Source organism: Artibeus jamaicensis, unplaced genomic scaffold (assembly GCF_021234435.1).
Source record: "Artibeus jamaicensis isolate MK-2021 breed Jamaican fruit bat unplaced genomic scaffold, CSHL_Jam_final scaffold_369, whole genome shotgun sequence".
NCBI lineage: Eukaryota > Metazoa > Chordata > Mammalia > Chiroptera > Phyllostomidae > Artibeus > Artibeus jamaicensis.
The window spans coordinates 10,200,445-10,226,822 of NW_026522042.1; the positions used below are offsets into that span (position 1 = coordinate 10,200,445).

A 26,378-nucleotide genomic window follows, 5' to 3' on the forward strand; every position below is an offset into this window, starting at 1 on the left:
GGATTTCCAGGCAAGATCTCAGCTCCGGCGGCAGCATCAGCTCGGCCCATCTCGTGCACCCCGGCGCTGCGCCCCGAGAAGGCGCAGAGCGCGGCCGCCGCCGCTGAGCCGCCCACCGCACCCAGGGCCGGCGCAGCCTGGTCACCCCCGCCCGAGGCAGCTGCAGCTGCTCCGACCTCGACTTCTGGGGGTGCGGGGGTCGGCGGGGGAACTGTCGCCGTCCTTCGCCCTTCTCGCGGCGGAGGGGACTGGAGCCTTGGCCGCCGCCTCCCGCGCGCCCTCGCAGCCCCGAGCGGCCCCAGGATTGCGAACTCGTCGTGCCCTGAGCGGTGGGGCGGGGCTCCGCACTCCTGCCCTCGGCCCGGATGGGTGTATTGGCTGGGACTTGGGGCTCCTGGAGTTAATGTCCAACCGGGGGTCTGCGGAGACCGGATCCGAGGTAAGCGGAGAAGCGGGCCCAGGTGGAGGGGACGGGGGGTGCCTGAGTAGCCGGTGGACACAGAGAGGTTCTGGGCGCCGTCAAAGAAGGGGGACACGGCTGGACCCCAGAGCAGGCGATGAGATTGGAAAGAGCAAGGACTGGAGGGAACCGTGGCGCCGGGCGGATAGAGGGGAGAGAGGCTTGCCTTGCGGAGGGGCAGGTTGCCTTCCCAGGTGGGCAAAGATCTTCGGCGCCCCTGACGCCTGTAGACCTCGGAATGTCTGAGAGGGGCAGTTTCCCTACCTGACTGCGCGGGGCTCTGTCCTGACAAGTCCCTGGACCGTGCGGGGCTGAGGTCATCTTTGAACCCAACACCGCCAGAATGGGGGGCGGGGGCTGTGCCGCTGCATAGACAGCTTTGCGGGGCGTGAAACTTACTGATGAGCTTGTTTGGGTTGGTTCCAAGCAAGGTACGGCCCAGGCCCCGGAGGGGCTGCTGTAAAGGTGCTTGAGAACCTAAAAATAGAGGGCTCACCTCCTCCGGGAGCGGTCTCGCAAAGCCGCATTCCTCACCCTTTTCGGATCCCGGTTGCTCGCACGTTCCAAAGGCCCGCACCCCCAGCTAACCAACCATCCCAGCAGTAAACTCAGGAGAGGGGCCCTTGGACAGGTCAGGACCCCCGTTCCCCTTGGACAAACATTTGGAACTCCCCAAGGCTGCTCCGTAGGCCCTCGAAGCCACCGTTTCAATGACCTCTTTTGTCCTGGACTCTCCTCCCGGACAGCACCCCCTCCGCTACCTTGCACCACCTCAGGGCAGATTTCGTCGCGGTTTGGTTTCCAGCCCCACCCGGTGAAAGCCAACCCTCGTCGTGGCGGGGAGTGGACTTTCGCCGGACCCCCACTCCAGCGGGTTGGCGCCCCCTTAGTTTCGGCTCTGGCGAACGGGTCCGCAGGGCCGAGGTTCGCGCCCAGGTGGGCGGGGGGCCTCCCAACCCCGTGCCGCCTACATTTCTGCTCATTGGCGGACCGACAAGGCTCTGCCAGCCCCTGCCGCGGATGTGTCGGAGCGCGCTCGGCTCCTCCTCGGTGTTTTGAATCTACACCGAAAGTGCTCCAAGGGACAGATGCCGCTTCCAACCCCACGCAAACACCTCTTCCCCCAAAGCCCTCCAAGTGGGAGCCGCTGCGCTTCCAACCGGCCCGGAGGAGGCCTCGCCCCCCGGGGTTTCGCAACGCCTCCGCTATGGCGGGGAGAGGGGACAGTGTCGCTTTTCAACGAGCGTTAGGTGTCCAGGAAGCCCGCAGCGTCCCCTCCCCCACTCTCTCAAGGGGCCCTGGGAGACCCCGGGACCTGAAACCCAGTCTCGGGCCCTTTTACAGACAGACCCCTCCCTGGGCTGTCCACAGAAAGCGTCCCGTATTCTTTTCCCTTCCCGGGTTCTTGGGCCAAACCTGGGGACAGTTAAGTCTTCGGACAGTCTAGGACAAGAGGCATAGTTAAGCAAAGCAACACATCTTTCAGCAACTTGTGTTCCTGCCCCCAAGGAAAACCACGAGTAGCAGCACGCACACCCCCATGCGCCCCCCTGTTCCCTCCCTGAGACCCGGATCTCGAAGGCAAAGCCCGGAGAAACCTCCCAGTCTGCCAGACGCGAGGAGGTGCGGGGGCGCTGGTGGCGGGAGCGCTCGCTGGCTGCGGGACGCTGTCACCCAGAGTCGGGGGATCTGGGGAGGCGTTCTAGATGTCGTGTGCGGGGGACCCAGCCCAGGTGAGGTGGGGCGAGAACAACTAGGGAAAGAGGACAGAGAGGTAGGAGGCTGAGTAGTGGGGTCTTGGCGAGGACATCCACAAGTTCCGGGCGTCATTTGGATTTGGGGAGGCTGGTAGGGGGAGTGTTTCTTCTCCGGGTTTATACTCAGACTGACAACACAGCCTCCCGGGCGCTTGGGCGCTACGTGCTCCGGCGGTTTCTGGTGCCCCCTGGTGCGGGGAACTCAGAAGCGCCCCCCGGCCAGCGCCCGCTGCTGCGAGCGCGTCGACTCTCCTGGGCGTCCTCTACGCTCTGGGCCTGGGGACCACCAGGTGCCGGTGCCCGCAACACACCCTCTTTGTTCTGCCTGTTGGGTACCAGAAGGGGTGCGGAGGCAGATTTCACGGCCAGAGCTTGGTTACCGCACAAGGCAACTGTTTAAGAGACTTGGGCGCCTAGTAAAGGCGGCAGAAATACGTCGGTCAGAGACGAACAGGGAACCCACCGGGGCCGGGGGCAGAAGGGCTCAGAGAAAGCGTCCCCGTAGACAGACCGCTGTGTGTGCCCAGCCCCCAGACCCCCTGCTCCTCCTCCAAGAACTGGGAAGCCTCTCCGGCTGGAGCCAGCCCTAGCGGGGCACAGAGGGAAGAATGCTCCCTCCCTAGTCCGGGGTGTTGGGAGAGCTCTTTCGGGGCCTGCGCTGCACCCGGCCGCGGGCTGGAACCGGAGCCGGGAGTCTCCTCTGGTGAGGAGGAGTTTCCCACCCTTTCCTCTTTTGTCAGCTTCGCCACACTTCTAATTGAGGATCCCCACGTCCAATTTTAAAAGCCCTCTGTTGGCCAGGCAGGGGGGAAAGAGGAAAACCCCTCTTAATTCGGAAGGGAAATCTGGGGCCTCTGTCGCTTCCTGCTGGCGGGCACTGCTATTTGGAATGGCGCATTAACCCCGCGGCCGCCTGCCCCTCGGGGCCGCCAGCCATTTCGCACGCCCCGGGCAAGAAAGCGGGAGGCCTCGCGTCCTCTAGTCCTCTGCTAACGCGCCTCGCTGCGCTCGTTTTGCACGGCCTGCGCGCTGTGCGGCCTGGGCGGTGAGCCCGGGCGGGGGGTAGGGTGGGGTGGAGGGGGTGTGAACTAACCCGCACGGATACGGCTTCTGGAGCCGCAGATCGCCCAAGTTCCTAGTCCCCACCAGCTCCGGGATCCCAACAGCTGCGTGGCGAACAAACAGACGCCCTAGGGATGGAAAATGCATTAGTGTCCGCGGCGGTGGGAGCTGGCGGCCGAATTAAACGCTTCTACGGGTGGCCTGCACAGGAACTCGGGCGACAGTTCTGGGTGGAGATGCGGAGGAGAAGCGGCGGCTGCTGGAAGGGAGGCGGCAGGCCTGGTTTTTCATAGACACGAAAGGCGCCCGGGTTTTTGCATTACCTGGAAACTGTCTCCCGTGGGAAAAGTTCAGAGATTTTCCTAGGAGTCGGTTTTATTTGGAAGTGGGGATAATCAGCTGCACGAATCCCGTGGTTTCCACTTAAGTTTCCACTTCCAGTTTCTGGAAACTGGAACCCTGGCTTTGGGTAATAGCAGTAGCCGCGCCGGGCTCCCCCCACCACCACCTCCTAAGTGGAGAGAGTTTGGCTCGGAGTTGACGGCGCCTTTTTCTCGCCACCCCCTCCCGCGTGCGTGGCCCTCTCCTCTAGGAATGCAAGGGCTGAGAAGCCAAACGGAGCCCCTTCGCAGAGAAGAGCTGAGCCCCCACATGTGCGCGTCGGCGGCCTAGGCCTCTGGTGCGGGTGTAAGCCGCAGAGGCCGGGACCCAGGGACCATGGTCCCCGAGTGACCGGGAAGGGGTTGGGGGTGGGGGAGGCCGGGGAGGGGGGGCTCCAGGCTCCTCTGGGAGGGGAGGGATTTAGGGTCGGAATCTCACAAAACTGCAAAAAAAAAAAAAAGGTGTCCGGTTATACCACGAAGGATGAACATTTTTCAAGACAAACGCAATCCCTACCTAAAACCAATACCGAAGCCCTGGTTGAGCGCTTACTTTATGCTCTGCCAGGTTTTTTTCATACGTTATTTCATATTCATAACTTTAGGAGGTGGAACTAGTATTTTAAACTGAGCTGATGCTTCGGGGAGTTATGTAATTTAATCTCATACCGACCAAAAGTCTGCACGTCTCTACTAACTTCTTGTTCCGACGACAAAATAGGTGGGAAGAATGAGGCGGGGGCGGCAGGTGGGTTGAAGGTGCCACGGAGCCTGCCCCGCCCAGCCGGGAGCAGGATCCGGACCCCCGGGCCAGGGTGCGCTTGATTTTATTCTAACATAAAACGCCCGGTCGCCTGCTTGTTTTGGGAGGTGGCTTTCCGGAGCCCCCGAGAGCTGCCCGGCCGGGAGGGGAGGTCTCCGGCTGGGGCGGAGCACAGGCACAGCGTGGGGGCTTCCCGGTCGCCGCCGGAGGACGGAGTGGTGCACACCAGAAATAGGGGCTGGTGAGGAGCCCTGGTGTCATCGAATTGACCCGGTGTCCCGGTGTCGTCGTATTGGGGACCTGTGCTGGCAGCGGCCCTGGTCAGAAATAAGACCCCTGGGAAAGGGCGACAGAAGAGGGGAGAGCAGTTGTGTCTCGACACCGCGAGAGAGGCGCGCACTTGGGGTGCACCAGGAGGGGGAGCAAGTAGGGGACTTGGAAGGAGGACGGATTCGCCCAGGGAACCGCTGGGCTGCAGCGGCTTCAGAGGACGGCGGTGCCAAATTTGGAGGGGGCGCGGGGATGCAGCACCCAGGGCGGCGCCCAGGCTTAACTCGCGTTCTCCGGTTCTCTCGCCCGCGGGCGCAGGTGCCGCCGCCGGACGGGACTCTAAGATGAAGTTATGGGATGTCGTGGCTGTCTGCCTGGTGCTGCTCCACACCGCGTCCGCCTTCCCGCTGCCCGCCGGTAAGAGGCCTCCCGAGGCGCCCGCCGAAGACCGCTCCCTCGCCCGCCGCCGCGCTCCCTTCGCGCTGAGCAGTGACTGTAAGAACCGTTCCCTTTCCGCGGGGGGCCCGCCGGCGGACCCCCACGCGCCCCTACCCGCCGCCGGCACACAGGCCGAGCCAGCCCCGACGGCAGCACCGCCTCCCGCCCCGCGGGCCCAGCCGCGCTGGTGCTGCAGGTGGCTGCTGCCCAAAGGCCCGGGCGCCTAGTCTGTGTGACACGTGCTGGTTTGCCCTGCACAGAGGGCATCGAATCTTTGTCCTGTCCATTTAGAATTCTGATGAACAGATCTTTTCTCCGCCACCACAGGGAACTGCACCTGTGGCCTTTCTCCCCTTCCCCAGCCTCTCTCTCTCTCTCTCTCTCTCTCTCTCTCTCTCTCTCACACACACACACACACACACACACACACACGTTTTTTCTTCCTTCCCAAGCCCTTATCTGTTTGGGGGCACTGGACTGTGCTGGATTCTGAAAACAATTGCGTTTCCATCCTAAACTACCCTTGAAAAGGAAGAGGCCTCGGCCTTCCCAGAACCAAGCCAAAGTTAGAGAAAACGCAGAAGGGCCTCGGCTTCCAGGACAGGCGCCTGGGCTCTGTCAGATCTGTTCAGAAAAGTTCCTGTTCTAGAAAGACTGAGGGTGAACCCAGGTAGCGGGACCTGGGGGCAGGGGGGGGTTCCACACTGTAGTTCGCTCCACACATGACAATGTTAACTCTTAACAAAAGAAACCAGGGGATTCACATCAGAAAATAAATCTGTAATTGTGCTTCTCACAAAGGTTTTAAGGGGCACTTTATTAGGGCATGTTAGCTGTGCTTTGATATAATTGATCCTGCATGCGCACATGAACAGAGGTTTATCTGTTACATAAAGCGAGATATGCCACATGGCAAGTTAGAGATGGTTGGGGAGGCATGTGGGCAGCAGAGGGAGAAAGTCGGTCCCCAGATAAAGCAATAGTGAGCCACAGCCGAAGTGTCACCCTGGCTACCCACCCCCACACTACCCTGCAGCCAATCTGCCCTCGAAATACGCGGTAGTCCTATGCACAGGAGAAGTGGTCCCCCAAGGCAGAGGTGTGGTAAGAGGCCCCCAAACCCTGCAGCCTCGGGTTAAGCACGGCCCAGCAAATCTGAGGAATTTACGTTATGCTTCTTTACAAACACAAAAGCAAATCGTGCCACAAGTCCCGAAAAAGAGAAAAAGTTCGTTTTTCAAGGCAAATTAAAACTTCAAGAGTGACTTGGGTTAGCAAGAGGACCTGCTTGATTCGTTGAAATTAAAGTAATTGTTCTGATAGTTCAGTCAATTAGTTGCACCCTGTAATCCTATTTTTAAAGCCTTTGGCTTCAACCGCAAATTTCCATCTTAGTCCATATAAATGATTCTTATAGAATCATGATTTAAATAGAAACTTAAATTTAAAGTACCCCTTGGTACCATTGCCTTTAGAACAGTATTCATGAGAGAGCCAAGTGGCTTTTCCTTCATCTCTGCAGCCGAGGCCAGAGGGACCAGACGTGTGGGAGGCAGGCGTTCTCTAACCGGCCACGCAGGAGAGAATGACTGCCCAACTGTGATGCTGGTTAATTCCTGGAGACCTGGTTCGCAAAGCAATGTCCTATCTACCGAGGCTCAGTTGGTCCTGGCTCCTGTTTCTGGCTCTGCTTCCGACTAACTCTGTGACTTTGGACAAGTTACTTACTTGCTTGGAGAACTCAATGAACAATTGAAAACTGTATAGTAGAGGAAGGCCTTTCCACTCCAAAATGCCAGTGGGTGGGAGTGTTGCCTCCTGGCCTAACAGCCTCTGGGAAAAGACTCAAAGAGACCCCTGGTGACTGGAATCAGCTGGGAACATGAATGAACTCGGATCCCGGGCCTCGCCCAAAGAGATTCTGATTTAACAGGTTTGGGTGTGGCCTGGGCATCTGGATATCAGATGTTCCCCAGGTGAGCCTCATATCGCAGCCAGGGTTAGAATCACTCTGACCTGATCACAGCCCACGAAAATCTGTGCCTCGGGTAAGGTACCATCCATCCCAGAGCAAGGTGGCGCTGTTCCTACTGATCGAGCAGGTTGGGAGCGCACATTGTGGGGGAAGGGAGATTACTTCCCTTTTCCAAAACTGATGCTAAGTCACCAGTGGACAAGATCCTGACCACTCTAGTCACACCGGACCCAGCAGGGCACAGCCAATTCTGTTTTCTCCATGGGAAGACCTAATAGATCCTAGAGGAGACTCGGAAGAGAAGCTGAGTGGCGTTCTAAGCCAACTTGACTTCTCTCCAGGTATGTTCAGTTCGGTAGCAGGCTGTCAGCGCGGGGAAGGCAGAATAATGACAGTGTGCAGACTCCGCACACTCGAGCGTGTCAACACGCCCCTGTCTCAGTGCTGACATTTACATCCTGCGCTGCACACCGAGCAACTGGTTCAGGCTTATGTAGAAAAACATTAAGTCACTTGTTCGAGCTGAGAATATAAAGTACCGTCAATCTTGGCCCCTCTTCCTTTCAAAGGCTTATAACTTAGTGACAGAGCAAAGGCCCTTTGATGCCACCTTAATGGTCGTTCTGTGCTGTTCAAAGGGGCTTGGGCTGGACCCCAGACACACACACTCACCCTGAGGTCGCCTGCGTTCTGCAGATCCAGTGTCCATGGAACAGCCAGAATTCCATTCCTAGGGTGAGCTATCCAACTGGAAATCATAACTGGCTCACTTGCTTCCCTAGAGCTTGGCTATCAAGCGAATAGGCTGTGGCTGCCTCCTATAGCAACCTCAAACTTGTTGAAACTCAAGGCCGTGTGATTTTCCTAGTGGGGCATCCAAGACCTTTTCCTCTAGCTATCTTTGTTCTTTTATTTTGCTTTTTTGCCAATGTCTTCTCCAAAGGGCAATTAAAATAGGCAGTAAGGAATCTAGAAAGCGAAGCTCACAGATGTCACAGTGTTTCAGAGCTGAAAGGGAGCCCCAAAAGCAGACTGTCCGAGTGCCAGAGGCCCAGGGTGGCAGGAGGCAGGCCTTCTGAAGCCGGGACCAGAGTTTCCCAAACCAGTGAAGTGCACAGAGAGCATTTGATTCTGCTACTTAGGGAAACCACTTCATGTGGGAGGAAGGTCTGCAATTGATGGCCAAAGCCATGTTGCAAGAGGTCATCTGAATGCATTAGTTAATCGCAGTCACATCCCAGACCTCAGCTGTGTGTGACAGCTGTCTGTGCATTTCACAAGGAAATGCATAATGTGCAGGTGGCTTTAAAAATCTGTGTTCTAAAACCATTTATTCACTTAACAAACAGTTCACGTGTGCCTGTGTGTGCCAGACACTGTCCTGGGTACTAGGGCATCCTTGCTCCACGTGAGACAAAAGCCCTGCCTTCGCGGAACGCAGTGCCTAGTAAATATGTGACGTGGGGTACAATTTGGTGGCATTGCAAACTGAAACTACACATGAAAGCCCTTGGGCTGGTAAAGTGGCTTATTTCGTGGGTCTGGAAGCCAACGAGAAGAAACATGGAGCATCATGAAACTGCAATTACAGGTCATCCACAATTTGTTGTAATTCAGCAGGATTATATTCCACCACTTCGGTAGCGAGTCCCAAAATTGCCTGTGGAAACAAACTTCTGAATCAAACTATCAAGTCCCCAGGCTAGCCCACAAAAATCTATATAAACCAGGATGTGACTGAAGTCTAATTCACAATATTATTAGGCTAGAGTCTCTTCCTGTGGTGCCAGGTTCCTGACTCTGCAGGAGGGCAGAGAGTAAGAAATCAGGGAGTTTCAATAAGCAAGAGCTCAGCTTCACACATTCAAATCAGTCTGTGGTTTGGTGACCCTAGCCTTGCCACTTAACCAGCTGTTACTTAGCATCTCTTCAACCTCAGTTTCTTCATCTGTGAAATAGGGGTAACATTCAGCCTGCCTCAAGGGGTGGCTGTGAGGGTTAAATGAGGTAATGTTTGGTAAAGCCCCAGAGATAAGTACTGTAGTTGTCATTTGTCACCCTCCTGCTTCCAGCGGCCCCTCCCCATGCTCCTGGCACAGCCAGCCTCTGCCAAGACGCGGCTCTCACTGGTGGAATCCCAAGCAGCACGACATAATTTGCAGCGTGAAAGAAATGCAGGCCTTGCGGGGAGGCTATTTTGGGCTCCACAGTCACTCGGCTGACCAGCACACCAGCACGTAGGCAGGTCAGCCTTGCCTGGGATTCTGCCCCCCGGGTTGGTGCCCCCTGGCTCTTCCCAGCTGGGAAGAGCTCCCCGCAGGTTCTGAGCCCACATAGTTCCTATGGAATTTTCCCCACCAGATCCCCATAGCCATATCAGGAAGCCCCTCTCCTCAGTGGGGAGACAGGAGCCAGGGCAAACCCTTTCCATGTGGGTGGTAAGGGGGCTGCGAGTTGGAGGCTACTTGTGTTGAGATACAGTGTTTCTGTTTTAAATGATCCCAGCTGGATATTTAATTTAAGACATTTCATAAACCCAGCAAAACACTTGTGGGGAACTTCAGTGCAATCAGCTGGTTAAGTGGTAAGTTTTCACACGTAACGTTATGGGAGGTTGAGTTCAGAATCAATACAGTGTCTGTCTGTCGCTTCATCCCGCTTTCGGGACTGTGCGGGTGAGCGCTACCGTGACAAAGTAACCACCTGAGCTGGAAGCGGGCTCTGCTGTGGGGGACCCGGCTCTTGGAATCAAGAAACGGCACTTCTGACTCTCAGGAGGGACTGATTCCTCACTTGAAAGCTGAGACCCACGTCTCACACTGGCCCCCGTATCGAGAACTATTTCAAACTGCGGCTGTTTAGAGAAATCTATTTCAGGCTTGATTTGAATTGGCCTGTCTTAGGACCTTAGGCTGATCCAACAGCCGAAGAATTCTGCTCAGAAGATTCTACTTTTGCTGATATAAACATAAAAGGAATAGCTGGCATGTTCCCCTCTAGCACCCCTTTCATCTGTGTTTAGTACTTAAGGGTCCGTGGCAACTTCATTCCGTTAAAACACTGGTTCTTTAACCACTTGAGCTTGATCAGGAAGCTCGCACCAATTACGTTTCCTGTGCGAGGTGCAGTGTGGCCTCTGAAAGGCAAAGCTGAACACGAATAGCTTATGATCTAAGGGTAAACTATGGATGGGTAGGTGGGTGGGTGGGCGAGGGTCAGCCAGTCAGGCAGCTTTGTCTGCCGAGGGGTTGACCTTGGCTGTGGTCATGATAAGAATTCCCAGCAGTGAGGGCCCTGCGTCTGGAGATCACAGCAGGGGAGGACTGGGGGGAGAGGGAGGCTTTGAGCTGTACTTGAAAGATGGATCTTAGGAAGGGGAGGGAGAGGGAGAAGAGCACATTCCAGACCCAGGAGCAGCCTGGACGAATGTGTGGCCGCCATATGGGGAGGGGGCAGGTGGCGGATACAGAAGACCAGACCCGTCGCCAAGTACTGGGAACAGGTGGCGGGAAGTGGTGTGAAATTGAGGCTATCTCTGTAGGTGACACCCAGATTATGAGATGCTGTAAAATGCAGGAAAAGGAGGTGCTTGCTCTGTTCTGGATGGCAGTGAGCGGCCCGGGACACACCACGCTGGCAGGCGGCAGCGAGCGGGACCCGGCCGCAGAGCCGTCATGATGCAAACGCTCGTGAGCGTCAGACTGCTCCTGAGTGGGGTCTACGGAGCATGGGCTTAGTTTCCACTTTGAAACAAGGTGCCCTTATTGTTAAAAATCCTTACTTTTAACAGGCACAATTGAATCAACCCCTTAATCCCCAAGGAAGGGGAGGGCACCTCTTAGCTATGCATGTGGTAAACCCATCTTTAACAAATAGGTTTTATGTCTTGTCCTAAACGTGGGCATTTCTGAGCCCCAGCAGACATGAGGAGATATTCGTATCCCTGGTTTACAGACGAAGAGATGAGACCCAGAGAGCTGCTCAAGGTCGCAAAGTCAGTGCCGGTGCAGCCGTTCTGGAGGTTTGCGTTCTGCAAACCTCCAACTGCTAGTCCCGCCGTCAGTAGCTTTGGTTCAACCCGGGCTGTGCCCCCTGTGTCAGTAGATTAAGGAAATGCAAACACCAGCTTACTAAAAATGCGTGGAGTGACCCTGACGCGCAGGTTGCCAGGAAGTTGATCAAGCAAGCTGATCCGAAGTCCTTCCTGCCCTTTCTTTGATTCCCCGTGGGCTGCAGTGGGGCGTGGGCTCCTAGGACAAATGGCTACTTCCCAGACCAGACCAGGGCATCAGAAGGAGAGAAACCTGGGTTTCTCCACGTGCTCCTGTGATGCTTTTGGCAATGACCGAAAGCCCTCTAACCGTTCAGGACATAAGCAAGGACTCGTCCAGGGCTTCACAGGATGACAGCCTTTGGGGGGCCTTCTGGAAGGTTCTCCTCCTCAGATCACTCCTCTGCTGCCTGGGGAGGTTGGGCGCTCACGTAGGGAGCCAAGGATGACAACACACGTGCCAGACAGGTGCCCTGGTGGGCACAGGCGTGGGGCGCGTGGGCGGTTTGGGTGGACGCTGAGGAACAGCTAGTCAGCTCCGACGAGATGAGGCCCCACTTTTGCACAATTTAATAACGGGCGTGGGAAGTCGTGGTTTTCAGTTTTCAAACCGTTTTGCGCTGTGAACCTGCGTCGATCCTGTCGTCAACTATTCTGTACATTGAAGGTGACGGCTAGTTCTCTTACCATAGATATGTGCTTCACTGGCTCTTACCACTGGATATGTGCTTCACACATATTTTTGGCATAACCGTGAAGCTGCGAACTGAGCTTATTCAAGTCATTGAAAACTACTAAACTAATCAGCCCAAACAAGTTTATTTTTTTGGCTGGAAAAGGTCCAACTTCATTTTCAATTCAAATTCACCCATGTGATTCACCCATCACACTTCCAGATCCTAATTATGAGATGAATAGATAGGCAGGCAAACAGACAGACAGGTAGATAAAGCACCAGGCCCTGCCAGCCCACCTGCCGGAATGAAATGCGGAACCGCCTGCTTCAGTGCTTCCTGGCTATTCACACGGGACCTTCCCTCGGTAAGTGCTGCGGTGCCCTTCGCAGGCCACAGTGTCCTCGTGTGCCCTTCATGGGGGCTGGCCTCTTGTAAGCATTTGGCTTCATTTTTTTTCTGAATCATTTGAGAATTAGTGGCAAGCATACCATTAAATATAAGGGGTGATCCCCCAAAACAAATTATTTATAAAAAATTGTGTACTTCTTCTTACATGTTTAAACTTCAGTCACCTTCAAAGTGCTCTCCATTTGAGGCAATATACCTATCGAGATGTTTTTTCCACTGCTCAGAACAGTTTTTGAACTCATCGATTTTGATGCCTTTTAGTGCTTCTGCTGTTTTTTTGTTGTTGTTGTTTGTTTGTTTCACTTCTTCAAGTTGGCAAAACATTTCCCTTTAAGGACGTCTTTCTTCAGGGGAAACAAAAAAAATGTCACTCTGGGTGAGATCTGGTGAATGGTGGGAGGGGGCATGAGGGTCATGCTGTTTTTGGTCAAACGCTGCTGAACGCTCAGTGCAGTGTGAGCAGGTGATCTTGTAAATCACCCACCATGAAATGGGCAAACACGTTGAAAGTGTCTTCAGAAAGAGTCACTGAAGCCAAACACAGCCTCTCACAACACCACCAGCTGGTACACTGGTACAGATGGGTTCCTAGAACACTCACCACATGGGGGAGGCCTGTACTACAAGGGGCCCACCCTCCAGGAGATATTCCCCAGTTTTTTGGGGTCCCCCCATAGCTCAGAGGTATCTTCTAGTAATAGGGACATTATCTTATGTAACCACAATCCATTTATCAGTCTCAGGAAATTTAACATTGATACAATACTGTTATCTAATAGGGTCCATATTGAAGTTTCTCTAGTTGTGGCAATATGTCCTTTAGAGTTTTTCTCTTAATTGGAGGGGTCACAAATTGCATTTGATTGCCATGTCTCTTTATTCTCCTTTATTCTAGAATGGTTCTCATGCCTTTTTTCCCTCTGTGACATTAACGTTTTTTGGAAAGTCTGGCCCATCTCATCTGCTCTTTTGCGGGCTTCTCTTCGGTGTGGATTTGTGTGGCTGTTTCCACATAACTGGACTCGGGCAAGCCTCAGAACACTGAGTTCGCGATGCTGTGTTCTCACACCGGGAGCCGCCGAGAGCAGGCTGTCCCCAGAGCCATGCGGGCCTCACTGTCCTTGCCTGGCAGCTCCAGGTGTTCACCCCCTGGACAGTGCCTCCGAGTAAGATGAGCGAGGTGGGTAGGAAGCGCTCCTCTCTCCAGAAGACAGGAGGGTGACGGAGAAAGGAGAACCAGCAGCCAGAGTGTTCACTGGCAGACCAGCTGCAGGTCGGACACAGCATGGGGGTGGGGATGTTTGAGGATCTAGACATTGGTTCTCTGAAAACTACCCATTGTCTCTATGGAATGTGGTCCTGTGCCCCCAGAGGGGCCGATGCCTTAGTCGGAAGATGCTGATCTGTGCCACCGAGGACACAGAAGCACTGCTCGTGGGATGCAGAGTCAGTTCATGCCTGTGAAGGTCATTTTCGGACATTGCTAGGAACTCGGAAGACACAGTGCACATCCCCACAGCAGACCTGCTCCTTCTGCCCGCGGCACACAGACCACCTGCCAGGAGCCAGGCCCTGTCCTCTGGGCCAGCGAGATGAACGAGGGACCAGTGTCTGCAGATCTTCATGCTGCTGCCCTCTCTGTAGGCATCACCAAAGAACTGTCACAGACACGACAACTGTAGGGACAAACTTCAGGCACTGTTTGTTAAATGCTCTCGGGCACCGAGCTGAACACTTTTCCACCGTGGTGGCAAAGGTGTGGCCATCCCCACTTCAAAGGGGAGGTTGGGGCTCCGTGGGGTGAAACAGCTGAGCCAGACGCTGGACCCAGGGCAACCTGAGCCCAGCACCTGCTCTTGTGACCGTGTCACACGATCGCTTCCTGCCAGCCCAGGACACTGCCACGTAACTCTTCTGGCCACGACAGAAAGTCAGCGAGAAGAAAAACCAGGCGTTGGGGTTTTGTCAAGGCGGTCATTGCGGAATGGCACCGAGAGCTGACTGGTTACCTGAAGAGTCCGAGGTTCCTATCAATGTGGTCCTGGAGGGTGGAGAGACCCTCCTCGTGGCCACCAGGTCCGTCAGTCAGGCCTCTTCTTGCCGGCGCCTCGGGCCCTTTTTGCCCAGCTCGGCCGGACCCCTGGGAAGGGCCGTGGGAATCCTGGGCCTCTCAGCCCACAGGTGGGGCTTTGTGGGAGTAAGAAGCCAAGGTTCCTTTGCCTCCAGCTTCCATTGGGTTTCCCTAAAAACCACCTGCCTTTGACATCACCACAAGGATTATTTTCCCAGGCGGCTTTCTGTGCACATAATTTCACTGGGAAACTTTCTCACCCTTGCCCTCGAAGGTCATTCCGAGGGCAGTGGCAGAGCTCACAGTGAGCCCTTGTTAGCATGGGGCTCTTGCTGCTGACTGTCCGTGCTTCCGCTCACACCAGGTATGCGTGGATTCGCTGGCAAATGGGCACCCCGTTGGGTGTTTTTCTGACTTAAAAGCAGGAGAAAGGACAATCTCCCCGCAGGGGAGCCATGCTCCATTACTGTAAAATTATGAACACGACTGTAATAAAAGTACGGACCACAGCGGTGGAAATCAGAGCCAAGCGATTAGAGTCTGAGTAAGCGGACGTAGTCTGTCTGCCCCGAGTGGGGGTATTTTTGGCTGTTTGTATTCGTGCGGCAGTTTCCATCGTGCTTAGGACAAGTTTTTTGAGGTCAGTTGTAGGACACAAAACCCGCAGGATGCAGCATAACAAATGAGCGTGTGCGGTGTCGGTCCAAGGGGGCGGAGACAGGAAAGACAATGATGGTTTCGGGGGCAGAGCGGCTTTCGAAGGAACACTCAAAGCCCCGGTTTCTGATTCTGAAATGGTTTGCGTTCTGGTCGGCCTTTTTCTTCTCCTGTGAGAGGATCCCGAAATGCCGTTTTAAAACAACAAACACTGGTGTTTTCACAATGCAAATCTTTTCAAAGAAACCCATGTCGTCATGCTTTATTGTCAATGAACCGTTTGGTCAGGGAGAGGACACACTGGTAGCTCTGGCCGTGGCCACGACGACTTCATAAACTGCCCTTGCTGGTGATTATTCTTAGGACCCAGACGCTGTGGTGCCCCCTTGAAGCTGACCCAGTGGAAGAGCGGGGTTGGCGGCCCTCCTCCGCAGGGGCGTCCTCGGGTGCAGTCGGGAAGCAGGGATGGTCGGTTCCTGATGTGTGAGGACGCAGCGCCTTCCACAGCTGAGTGGCTTAGCGGGCTTTTTCTTTAATTAGTTCAAACAAATGACAAAATTAACACTTTTAAATAGCAGCAGACGACAGGACTTGTAGAACTGTTCGGGGAACTGGGACGTTCTTGGGGACTAGCACCACACGTCTCAGGGGTCAGCGAGGCCCCCTGAGAGTGAGGGCAGGATGAGCTGTGGGGCCCTCCTGGCCCCTCAGCAGCAGCTGCAGTGGGCCAGCCCAGCCTCGGCCTCATGAGCTGCTGGGACCGCCACTCGCTTGAAGCAGTGAAAACAGAAATGGATGAAACCGATTCTAAGAAAGTGGCGAGTTTATGGGTTTGGCTTCTGGATGCGGGAGACTGAGGGATTACGGCGTGGTGGCATCAGGTGTCCTCTCAGCAGGAAGCTGCAGCCTGAGGCGTAAGGATGTCTGTCCCCCACTAGAACCTGGGCGTTTGAGGCTCAAATACAGGAAGGACGTTTTCGGCTCGGCTTTTCTTCTCTCCTGAAGAGGGCAAGGGAGATGACTCGATGTGTTGAGAGACGCTTGGTGCTGATTGTTTCAAATGTAACTGAGACGTTGAGCCGAGAGGTACACTGAGAAGGCTGAGAAGTCCTAGAACCCTGCAGTACGCCCCGTGGGGTTCCACAGGGGCCCGATGGCAGTGGCTGAGTGGCATGCTGGGGGCTATCAGCCGAGGTGGCCCCCTCCGAGAGAGAAGTGACCTGGGCAGCAGTTTCCACCAAGCCTTAGACCATCTGCACCTTAGGGTGTTAGCCCTGGGAAGGGCCCCGGAGAGGGTCCAGTTGACCTCATCAGGCTTAAGTGCCTAGTCCAAGGTCATGGGCCTGGGCAGGGACTGACCCAGACTGGAATCCCAGGCGCCGTCCTCTCCAGCTCTGCAGCGAGAGGTGTTTGGTGCCAGAGTGCGTTTGAGGAGCTTCCGGAGATGGGGCCTCTCTGTCTGAATCCGCCGCCACCCTTGGCTGCCGGTTTTCCGGTTTTACCTGGGAAAACGCCAGATCTGCCTGAGACCGCTATGCACGAGCCAGGACACGGGAGAGATGCCCCTGAAGGCCTTGCGTTCCCTTTCGTGGAGACAATGTGCTGAATCCCGGGGCCTGTGGCAGCCTCATTTTAGCATTCACGTTGAATTCTCAACAGTGAATGCGTCTCTCATTTCCTGTTCTGAGTTTGGTGAACACCTGCGGAGGACGGCAGTTCCTGGCACGTGCCCCAGAGGGCATTTCACCTGCCTCCAGACTCGAGAGCTGCAGGGTAGTCAGATTTTTGCTTAAAAACAAATACTATCATGGAGCACTCCAACCAGTTTGAGCTTTGAAACCAAATCATCTTGAGTCCACATTTACGAGCCAGGTGGCGCTGGGCAAACACGGATCTTCTCCCCACCTCGGTTTCCCCATCTCTGAAGTGGAGATGCTATGTGATCCCCACTTGAGCCTTGCAGGGATGTTGCTGGGTTTAAAGTTAACATTGTGTGAAAGTCGGCATCCACCCCAGCGGTGGACTGGTAACGTTTTTTAGTGCCTCAAGGGAGCTGTTGCGTAAAATATAGAATAGTGAAATTTTCTGATGTGAGGAATTATAAAAGCAAGACTCTGCTATGTAGCTCTTATAATATTTCAACAGTAGTGAAAGGAAATTCTGGCTGTGCCTTACTGAACAATAGAAATAAGCTGGTCTAATGAATGACACTCCGGAATTGTCTTGAGAGGTTGCATCAGTCTGAGGCTGAGCTTTCCGTATAAACATGCATGTGTGTGTGATAGATACATATATGTATGACTGCACAGATATAGATATATAAAGAGAAAGAGAGAGAACTTCTACTTTTCATATACTTGGTCTACAGAGCAATTTGTACTTGACCTGGGGATCAGGTAAGCAAAGAATTCTAGACCACGTGTGCCCCAAACCCCACTTGCCACTTCTCTGTGGGCAGCCTTGAGGAAGACAGCTGCCCAGCACCTCAGCAGCCCCAGGCACAGCACACCTGGGGGCCAGCCCCCCCGCCCAGTGCTGGGCACTGCCAGGAGTGGAGGCAGCCAGGTGCTGGTCCCAGACACCCCTCTCACAGTGTGGCCTTGCCTTAGGCAGCCGCTCACCCCTATGGACCTCAGCACATTAACCCTGCCCTTGTAACGCGCAGGAGCTGGGCACTTCACAGCGAAGGATGGAGGCAGGTTCTCCCCAGAGCAAGAAACTCCTGTGGCCCCCCAGGCCCCCGAGGCTGGCTCTGGCCTGGCAGATGGCTAATCTAGAGAGAGCCACTGGGGACAAGGGTCCAGCCTCCTCTTTCCTGGGAGCCTCAGAGACCTTCCTCTGTCCTCAGAGCCCACTTCCTTCTGGTAAGAGGTCATCTCCTTGCCTCCTCTCCTAGATGACCTCGTGCTGCCTCTCTCGTGGGCCCACAGCTTGAAGGCAGGCTGCAGGCCAGCTTGGCCTCCAGCCTGGTTGGGGCAAGGAGGGGCACAACTCTATTCAAGTCAGAAATGACCCCTCGATGACCATGTAGTAAACCTGTACTGTGTTTGAGAGAAATCTAGCGTTTAAGGGACTCTCCAGGGAAGGTCAGATTCACCAAGACGACATCTGGGATCACACACCTTTCAGTTTGTGGTTGCAAGGAGTGCTCAGAGGCCACACCGTCGTTCCCATAAAGACTCAGTGAGTTTTACCAAACAGTCAACATCCCAGTCACCTCCCTTTGTTCCCGAGGTGACGTGTTTTTTTCCCCATAATCAAGTGAGGCGAAGCCTCTGCAGCGAACGGCTTGTTCCGAGAGTCGTGCCCCAGTACAAGGTTTCATTTGTTTAAATAAGACTGTTTATACAATGGGCACATCAAAGTTAGAATCCTTTAAATAGAATAATGCCAAAATATTTGGTTGCAAACTGAAAGATGTCTTAAATGCGTTGGGGTATTTTGGTTTTTCAAAACCTTGAGCTTTGAGATGGAAGTGTTTTTCCAGCCGAGGTCTCTCCTCCAAGTTGGTCTGGGAAATGAACAAGCCTTTAAAAACCAACGATGGTCCTCTTTTGTGGTTGGCAAGGATTTTACTATCAAAGTTAATACTAATGAGGGCCATTTGTGTAGCTGACATTCTGCCAAGCTTTTTATAGGATGAAGAACAAAGTGATATAACATTAAGTCTTAATTTAGGGAACAAATCCAAACCCAAACGCCTCTCTTCCCCTGAGTTCGGGGATGGAGGCAGCTTTGGGCTTCTTGGTTCCCTCGGGGAGCTGACCTGCCTGGGCCAGGTTCAAAGCCTCTGCAGAGTTTTTGAGGCCAGGCTCAGTGAGGTGCTTGGCTCCCGCTGTCCCTCAATGGCCTAGTGTTGATAAAGTGAGACTTTACAGAAGAATATTGCACCAAAAGGCCTGGAATTCCGAATTCAGTTGGAAGGGACAGGACTAGTTGCTCTGGTTTGGAAAGTATAAGTTTGCCCTTTTCTGGTTTCCAAAAATTATATCCAGGCAAAACGTTCAGCATAAGTATTTATATTCGTTTTGGTTTTTTTTTTTTTTTGCTGTATTTTTCAATAAGAAGAAAGGGAACCTTTCAGCTCAATAAGAAGCACTTATGGCCTGAACTTGGGGCTTTAATAAATATGTCCATGTTAACAGCGAGGTATGAGGGAGGTTTTCCCATCAGAAGGGGAAGTTCTCATTAACTACACCCTTTGGTTTAACACATCAAACACCAACTGACCAATTCCCAGGTGCCAGGAAGCCTTTCAGTTCAAGGTCAATGATTTGTTCCCTGCATCGCCCTGAAAAGGCCAAGTGGAATTTAAAATAAGAAAAAGGGACTAAACATTCTCATAATGAAGTACAAGTATGTCCCAAACATTATGGAGGACTGCTTATACTAAAAATGTATTCACTATTTATCTGATATTCAAGTTTAACGGAGTGTTCTGTGTTGTGTATGGCAAGCAATGCCAGAGGACAGAGCTATGCAGTACAGCATCTTATAAAGGAGGGAGCATGTTTCTCAGAGACTTTGGAAGTATATGGTAATAAATAAGAACATTAAAAAGGCTGATTCAAATCATTATCATCACTCTAGTCACATTGAATGACGTAATTTATCATGTGCTATAAGGTAATGAGTCTGTAAACCAGTGTAAGTTGAACTTTTGTAACTCACATGTGTTCCCATGCGTTTAGGTTAAAATTTCAGTAATGTTTCATCCTCGTTTATGATTAATCTTCAGTTGATTCTTCATAGATTTTAGCTTCCTATGTTCCCAGGTTTTTAAGTTAATGATCTATTCGGGGGATTCTTAAACCAGGGACCCCACTGTGCGAGTCCTTTTGTAAAACAAAGAGTCTTTTTTTGGGGGGGAATTTGAAGACTTTTCTTGTATTTTGATTAATCACCTCTACTATCTCAGTTTTAGAAGTCTGAGCATGGATTTTTCAAATTGAGCACACCTAATTTCCTCTTTTATAGCTTATTACTGAAAAAAAACCACAAACAGCATAAGCAGCTCATTTTTCAAAGTAGCTAATTTCTTTAAATCAGAGGGATTTAAAGTTTTGTTTTAAGAAAACAGAAGACTTCCAGAGGAAGTCCAGTCAGAGTGTGCTCAGGGGAAATGACAAATTCGGAGTGCTCTCCCGTTCTCTGCCCGACCCCACAGTAGGGACAGGTGACCCCCGGGGTGGGGCCCCTTCTGCACACTCAGGGCAGGGTGGGCCTGCCAGCTGACACTTGGAAGCCGCAGGAAGCGGGCCTGGCAGGGAAGGTGGGCTTGGGGAAGATTGTTCTGCTCAGCTCTCAAATGGGGAGTGACCGGGCCGTCCTGCAGGGCCTCGCAGCCTCTAGGGTGAGGGGCGCTGTTTATTTTGGAGCCTTCCATCTCCCCATGGGTGGAAGGGGTCATGGCAGAAGTCCAAGGACTCGTTCTTTCCCCTCTTAATGTGAATTAGTTCATTCATAAGTTATTGTGGGCCTCCAGGAACCAGACCCTGTTTAAACCCTTGGGATCGACTGGTGAGCGAGCCAGGCCGCCTGGTCCCTGCACGCTCAAGGTCACATTCGATCAGAGCAGACAAGCAATAAATCACAGACTCAAGAAATAAGTCACACATGCCCGGTGTCAGAAGGAAGTGTCAGGAGGGCAGCAGGGTCTGAATGTGGGTCTGGGGAGGAACTGCGTTCAAAATGAGGGAAGTCTGGGTGGGACTTGGCAGTGGGGACATTTCAGCGAGACATGGAGGGGACATGGGAAGTCTGCCACGGGGTGCTCTGAGGAACCGTGTCCCAGGCAGGAGGAAGACAGCCCAAGTCCCTGTCTGTGTCCGAACTATGGTTCTCAGCCCATGACATTTTGTCTCAGGAGACATTTGGCAATGTCTGGAGGCACTTTAGTTTGTCACTACTGAGGGGCTGGGGATACTACTGGCATCTCTTGGCTAGAGGCCAGAGATGCAGCCAATCATCCTGAAAAGCACAGGACAGCCCCCCACACAAAGAATGAAGGGTCCAGCCCAAAACCTGAAGTTGAGAGGCCCTGTGTTGGAAGAACAGTGAGGAGAAGACAAGGTCAGAGGTAGCAGAGGCTGGGGGATTGGCGTGGCCAGGTCAGGTAGGGCCTTAGACTCCTTGTGGACTTTGGCTTTGCCCCCAAGAGAAATGGGGAACCCCTAGTGGGTCTGGGGCAGAGGAGGGGCATGACCAGTGGTGAGCACCACGCTGGCTGCAGGTGGAAATCAGGCTGAAGGAGGGAAGGCCAGGATGAGGGAGCTACCCAGGCAGGAGGGGTGGGGCTCAGACTTGGGGCGGGGGAAGCAGCCGCAAACTGTAGACACCAGTACAGAGGTGCTCTGGGGACTCACGGGGTCCCCACTCTGCTCATTGCTACAGATCATAATTCTTCCATGTGTTATCTGTATCTAGACAGATAGATGGGGGTGGTTCGATCACATGAGCTGGGTTTTGTTTTATGCAGTAGGATACCCGAGGTCTTTTTTAGCAATCGGTTCATGACCAAACAATTTGATGTGGGTTAGGCACAGCGTGATCATTCTCTGCTTTAACTTGGTCTCTGCCAAAAACATTGATTGACTCTTGCTGACAACTCTTTTTTCCAAGAGTGGTACATTTCTCCAAGCCGCGCGTAATGCTGAACGGACTAAATTACCTGCAAATGGGATGAGGGGAGCATGAAACCTCCAGAACCTAATAAACAGGCATTGGAGTTGCTTCCCTCTTTGAGAAATGTATTAAACTGTTCAGATGGTGCCTCTTCTCTTGACCAGCCAAAGCAAGGGCTGAACCGCAGCGGAAAACCCCAAGAGGCAGCTAATTCCTGCCTTTCCCCAGAGGTCTCAGGCATCACAGCAAGGACCTTGTCATTCCTCCCTATGAGGGAGGAATGTGCACGTTGTGTCCTGTTTGCAACCTAAGACAGGGGAGGTATGTGACAGTCTGCAGCTCAGGCCCGCCGCCCCTGCCCCCAGGGTCAATTTCATCTCGTTCCACCTAGTGCTATGAAACCTTTTAATGATCAACTCACAGTATTACCATATTTTTTAATCTCATGCTGTTCCAAGGAGGTGGTAAATCAGCGTCTTCATTACTGAAAAGTAGGCTGTTTTTCAGCCTCTTAATGCTTTTTAAGGAAGTTTAAAAATATAGTTGCACTCACAAGCTTTTCATTTGTTCTATCAAAATGACTCTGGTCCCTGGGACCTGTACAGAGCTGTTAAATTGGGCAGATTTCAGGGACGAGCACTTGGCGGCAGCAGTGTAGGATGACCCCCCATCCACGGTGACCCTTTGGTCAGGATCCCCCCGGCACAGCCCACAGGTCGCTGCGTCCGAATTCCTCCAGGGCTCGCTGGCCTCCCCGCACCTGTCACCAAGGGTGGCGCTCTGCCCCAGTGAGCATCCCGGCTGTTCTCGACCCTCAGCTCTAGGCTCTGCTCTCAGACGGGAAAACTGGACATGCAGGATTGGCCAGCTCACAGCCACCTCAGTGCAGTCTTGTGAAAAGTGACAGGTGTTATGTGAATGGAAACCACGCCCCTAAGGATTTGTTCTCTACCAGGGAGTGTATCCCCCACCATGTCAGTCTCCCCTTTCGAAGGGGTCGTTTTCCTTCCTCAGAGTCTCAGAGGGGGCACGTTAGCCTGCTCTCGGGGTGACGGTGGCCCCTGAGCTGGCCACTGAGGTTGCCCACCTTGCTCTGGGTCAAAGCCGTGGTTGACTCTGGGAGGCCCTTTGATCTAGAAGATGGTCTTGAAATAACCATTGTTGTTGTCTCACGTTTTCTGTTGTGTTCTTGTCCAACAGCCAATATGCCGGAGGATTACCCTGATCAATTTGATGACGTCATGGATTTTATCCAAGCCACCATTAAGAGACTGAAAAGGACCCCAGACAAACAAATGGCTGTGCTTCCTAGAAGAGAGCGACACCGGCAGGCCACGGCCGCCGGCCTGGACAACCCCAGGGGGAAGGGCCGGCGGGGCCAGAGGGGCAGGAACCGGGGCTGCGTCCTGACCGCTGTCCACCTGAACGTCACCGACTTGGGTCTGGGCTACGAAACCAAGGAGGAACTGATCTTCCGGTATTGCAGCGGCTCCTGTGAGGCTGCCGAGACAACATACGACAAAATACTGAAAAACTTATCCAAAAACAGAAGGCTGGTGAGTGACAAGGTGGGGCAGGCCTGTTGCAGACCCATCGCCTTCGACGACGACCTGTCGTTTTTAGACGATAACCTGGTTTACCATATTCTAAGGAAGCATTCCGCTAAAAGGTGTGGATGTATCTGACCCCTGCTCCAGAGACCGCGGCGCATTGCATTCCTGCTACCGTGCGAAGAAGGGGACCAAGGTTCCCAGGAAACGTTCGCCCAGATGGAAGATGAGGACCAAGGTGGAGGAGGAGGAGGAGGAGGAGGAAGGCAGCCATTGGGGGAGTTTGGTATGGAGAGATCCAGCTGCAGAAACCTGGACAGGAGAGGGAGAAAACGGCCATCTGGATTCTCCCGAACGGCGGCCGTTGTCAACAGAAGCTCAGGACTGGTGTCCCTGGTTGGGTGTTACCATGGTTCCACCTGATACAGTCCACCGTCCACCGTCACTGGTCTCGGGCACAGTCGCAGATGCACTTGAAACCAGACCAGTGTGTCTCCTGTGGTTTGTTTCCGCACATCTGGAGACACCGGGGAAACGTAATCCTGGTGTCGTTCCTTGTCGTTACGTTTTACTGCTGAAAGCAGGAAAGGTTTATTTTTCTGTCACTCAGTGGAGACAAGCCCCAGAAAGAAGGGGAGAAAAAAAGCAAAGACACAAGTCACAGTAACCTTGGAATCTGAAAGTGAAGGCCTGAGGTTTACTACAACCAGCATGTTGTAAACGGCTGGTGATTCATTTTGAACTTGGTGTGTGGGGTGGGAAGAAGTCGGCTAGGAACCAGAAAGGCTGTCCTCACGACTGAAAACCAACCCGAAGGTATTGCCTTTCTGGCCCTGGAAACAGGAGACCAGTTGGGGTTTTCGGCAGCATTCTTGCAGGAGAGCAAATGGGGAAGCCCCACCGCCCAGGGGCGAGGAGGCCACTGGCCCGTTCGTTTACAGAGAGACGGATGTTACATACACCCCAGCTCCGTTTATGCATGGTCACCAGTGACCAGAGAAGCTACTCGATGCAATGCATCCATTTCAGATACAGAAATAGAGAGAAGATATTTATTGAGATTTAAGTTATTGTTATTTATTGCCGTTCACTAATGAATTTCTCTTTCTTCCCTTATTTATTAAAGTTTCTTTTCAAAGGTGCCAAAGTATATGTGCTCGCAAAATGCAAAGAAGGGTGACGAAGGAAATTTCAATTGGGAACAAGGGTCCATGCTTTTCAAAGCATTGAAACATTTTCACTAGGCAAAAATCACTTACTTTACCTTTTAAAGAAAAGCCCTCATTAATTTCCCCAGATTTCAGCGTCTTCCCAATTTTCCATTTTTTATAGAAGAAATGTATCTGAAGGGCCATCTGTGTCTGTGGTGTCCTTCCCCGGAGCCGTGTGCAGAGGTGGTTGGCACTCGATTTATTTCTTCGCTGCTCCAGCTCTGAACAGAAATGCCACATGCTCCATGTTCTGTTGTATTTAAGCTCTTACCCCGACCACATGTACCTGTGATATGCTTAACCGCACACATGAACGGTTCAACTCCTTGTAGTAGGTAGTTCTGCATCCCATGCCGACCCAAAAGCGGAAGTCCTGTCAGGTGGCCAGGTTCCACCCTGAGTGGGGACTCTTCCTCCGTCCTCCCCACGGTCCCTGAGACACGCGCCAGTGCCAGGTGCAGCCAAGGAGCATGCTGCCGCTTGAACTGGGCTCTGCTGGTGGCCATGAAGGCCCCGGGGCTGTCTTCTCTGGGTCACCGCCGCTGCCATCCCTGTATACCTGATCCCTCCCCTGGAAGATGGCAGCCTGGAAGGGTGGGCGAGCGAGACATGTCTGGCCTGGCCACTGGCCAAGCCTGGTGCCAGCTTGATGATGAACATCTTGGGGGGAGGGGAAGAGCCCCTCCCAAGCGCCCCAGGCCGCGGGTGCGCTGGGCCCTACAATGGAGACCGCTGCGCCTCCTTCAAATCAGTGTGTTAATTTCACCAAGTAACAGAGAGGCAGCAGTTACCAGGCATCTCCTCCCTCCGGCCCCCAGACACCCTAGTTCTCTCTCACCCTCCCCTCTCTGCCCTTTGGCTTCTCTTGTTGGGCTTGGAAACAGAGGAAAAGGGCCCCCCCCCTTGCCCTCTCCGGGGGCCAGAAGTGAGGGGACCTTGCCAAGGAGCCGTCACTCAGCACAGTAGCCGACCCAACTGTCTGGTCATTCAGGCAGCACAGTTTGATGTCTCCCCAGGGTCATCTGTCTGATTCAGAGACTCCTGGAAGGCTTAGTGGCTGGTGTCCCCAGGTGACAACTCAGCCAGCCCCCAGCTCCCAACAGAGCGTCCCTACCCAGAGGGGTCGTCGGGTTCCATGGTGTTGACAACTCCTTCCCAGCATCACCTGCACACCACAGGCAGGTCTCAACCCAGACAAATCGCTCCACCAAATCCGCAAAAGGGTAAAGTCTGTGATTTTTCTTTGTCGTTGTGATTACCACCTGATTCAGTAAGGAGTGCCCTTCTTTGGAAGTTCTGACTTCTCTGATCTGTCTTGGTCGTTTGTGTTATTCAACCAAAGTTCTCTACAGACTTTATTTTTGTACAATATCATTTTGTAACTTTTTACAAATAAAAACTCATTTCTATTGCTCTCTGTACTTCTGTACTTCCTCACACGTCAAGGGACTACCACTGGGCCAGGCAGCCAGGCAAAAGCTTCCAGGATGGCTGGAAGGCCTTCCCCACCTCTCGCCACCACAGCCTGCTGGTTGGTCATTGGCCTTGTCTATCAACTCTCCACAACCAATCACTACCCAAGGAGGAAAAAAAACCTTCCTTTGTTCAAAACAAATACTTAAGGGTGCCTACACTGTTCAAGGCACTAGCCATCCAAAAGTGGAGCTGATGTGTCATTTGAGTGGAGGAGGAACTATACAAAAAAGTAAAAATATGTAGTGATCCAGGTGGTAGTAAGTACTATAAGGAATCCAAAAAGGACCCTCGCTGGTGTGGCTCAGTGGATTGAGCAACCGGCCTGCCAACTGAAAGATCACCTGTTTGATTCCACATCAGGGCACGTGCCTGGGTTGCAGGCCAGGTCCCCAGTGGAGGGCATGCGTGTGAGAGGCAACCAGTCGATGTATCTCTCACACACTAATGTTTCTCTCCCTCTCTTTCTCTCTCCCTTCCCCTAAGTTTGGAAAACTTTGAGTTAAACAAGATCAAACAATGTTTTTTAAATTAAAAAGAGAAGTGTGGAG

At 53.2% G+C, this 26,378-nt stretch overlaps 1 protein-coding gene across 3 annotated transcripts; it reads left to right on the forward strand.

Moving 5' to 3' along the window:
• Positions 1-25,685, forward strand: GDNF (glial cell derived neurotrophic factor). 3 transcript variants are annotated; one of them, XM_037129060.2, is made up of 3 exons: positions 1-439; positions 5,011-5,187; positions 22,794-25,685. In XM_037129060.2, exons 2-3 carry the CDS (start codon positions 5,037-5,039, stop codon positions 23,276-23,278), a joined length of 636 nt encoding a protein of 211 aa, XP_036984955.2. In that variant the 5' UTR covers positions 1-439; positions 5,011-5,036; the 3' UTR covers positions 23,279-25,685. The 3 variants fall into 3 exon arrangements, with proteins under 3 accessions (XP_036984955.2, XP_036984957.2, XP_036984956.2); XM_037129062.2 differs by having other exon boundaries at positions 5,011-5,109; XM_037129061.2 differs by lacking the exon at positions 5,011-5,187 and having other exon boundaries at positions 371-439.
• Positions 25,686-26,378: the final 693 nt, after the last annotated feature.

Coding starts and splice junctions, on each gene's coding strand:
- GDNF (XM_037129060.2), top strand. CDS start 5,037: ATGAAGTTATGGGATGTCGTGGCTGTCTGCCTGGTGCTGCTCCACACC. Junction 5,188..22,793: donor CTTCGCGCTGAGCAGTGACT/GTAAGAACCGTT, acceptor CTTGTCCAACAG/CCAATATGCCGGAGGATTAC.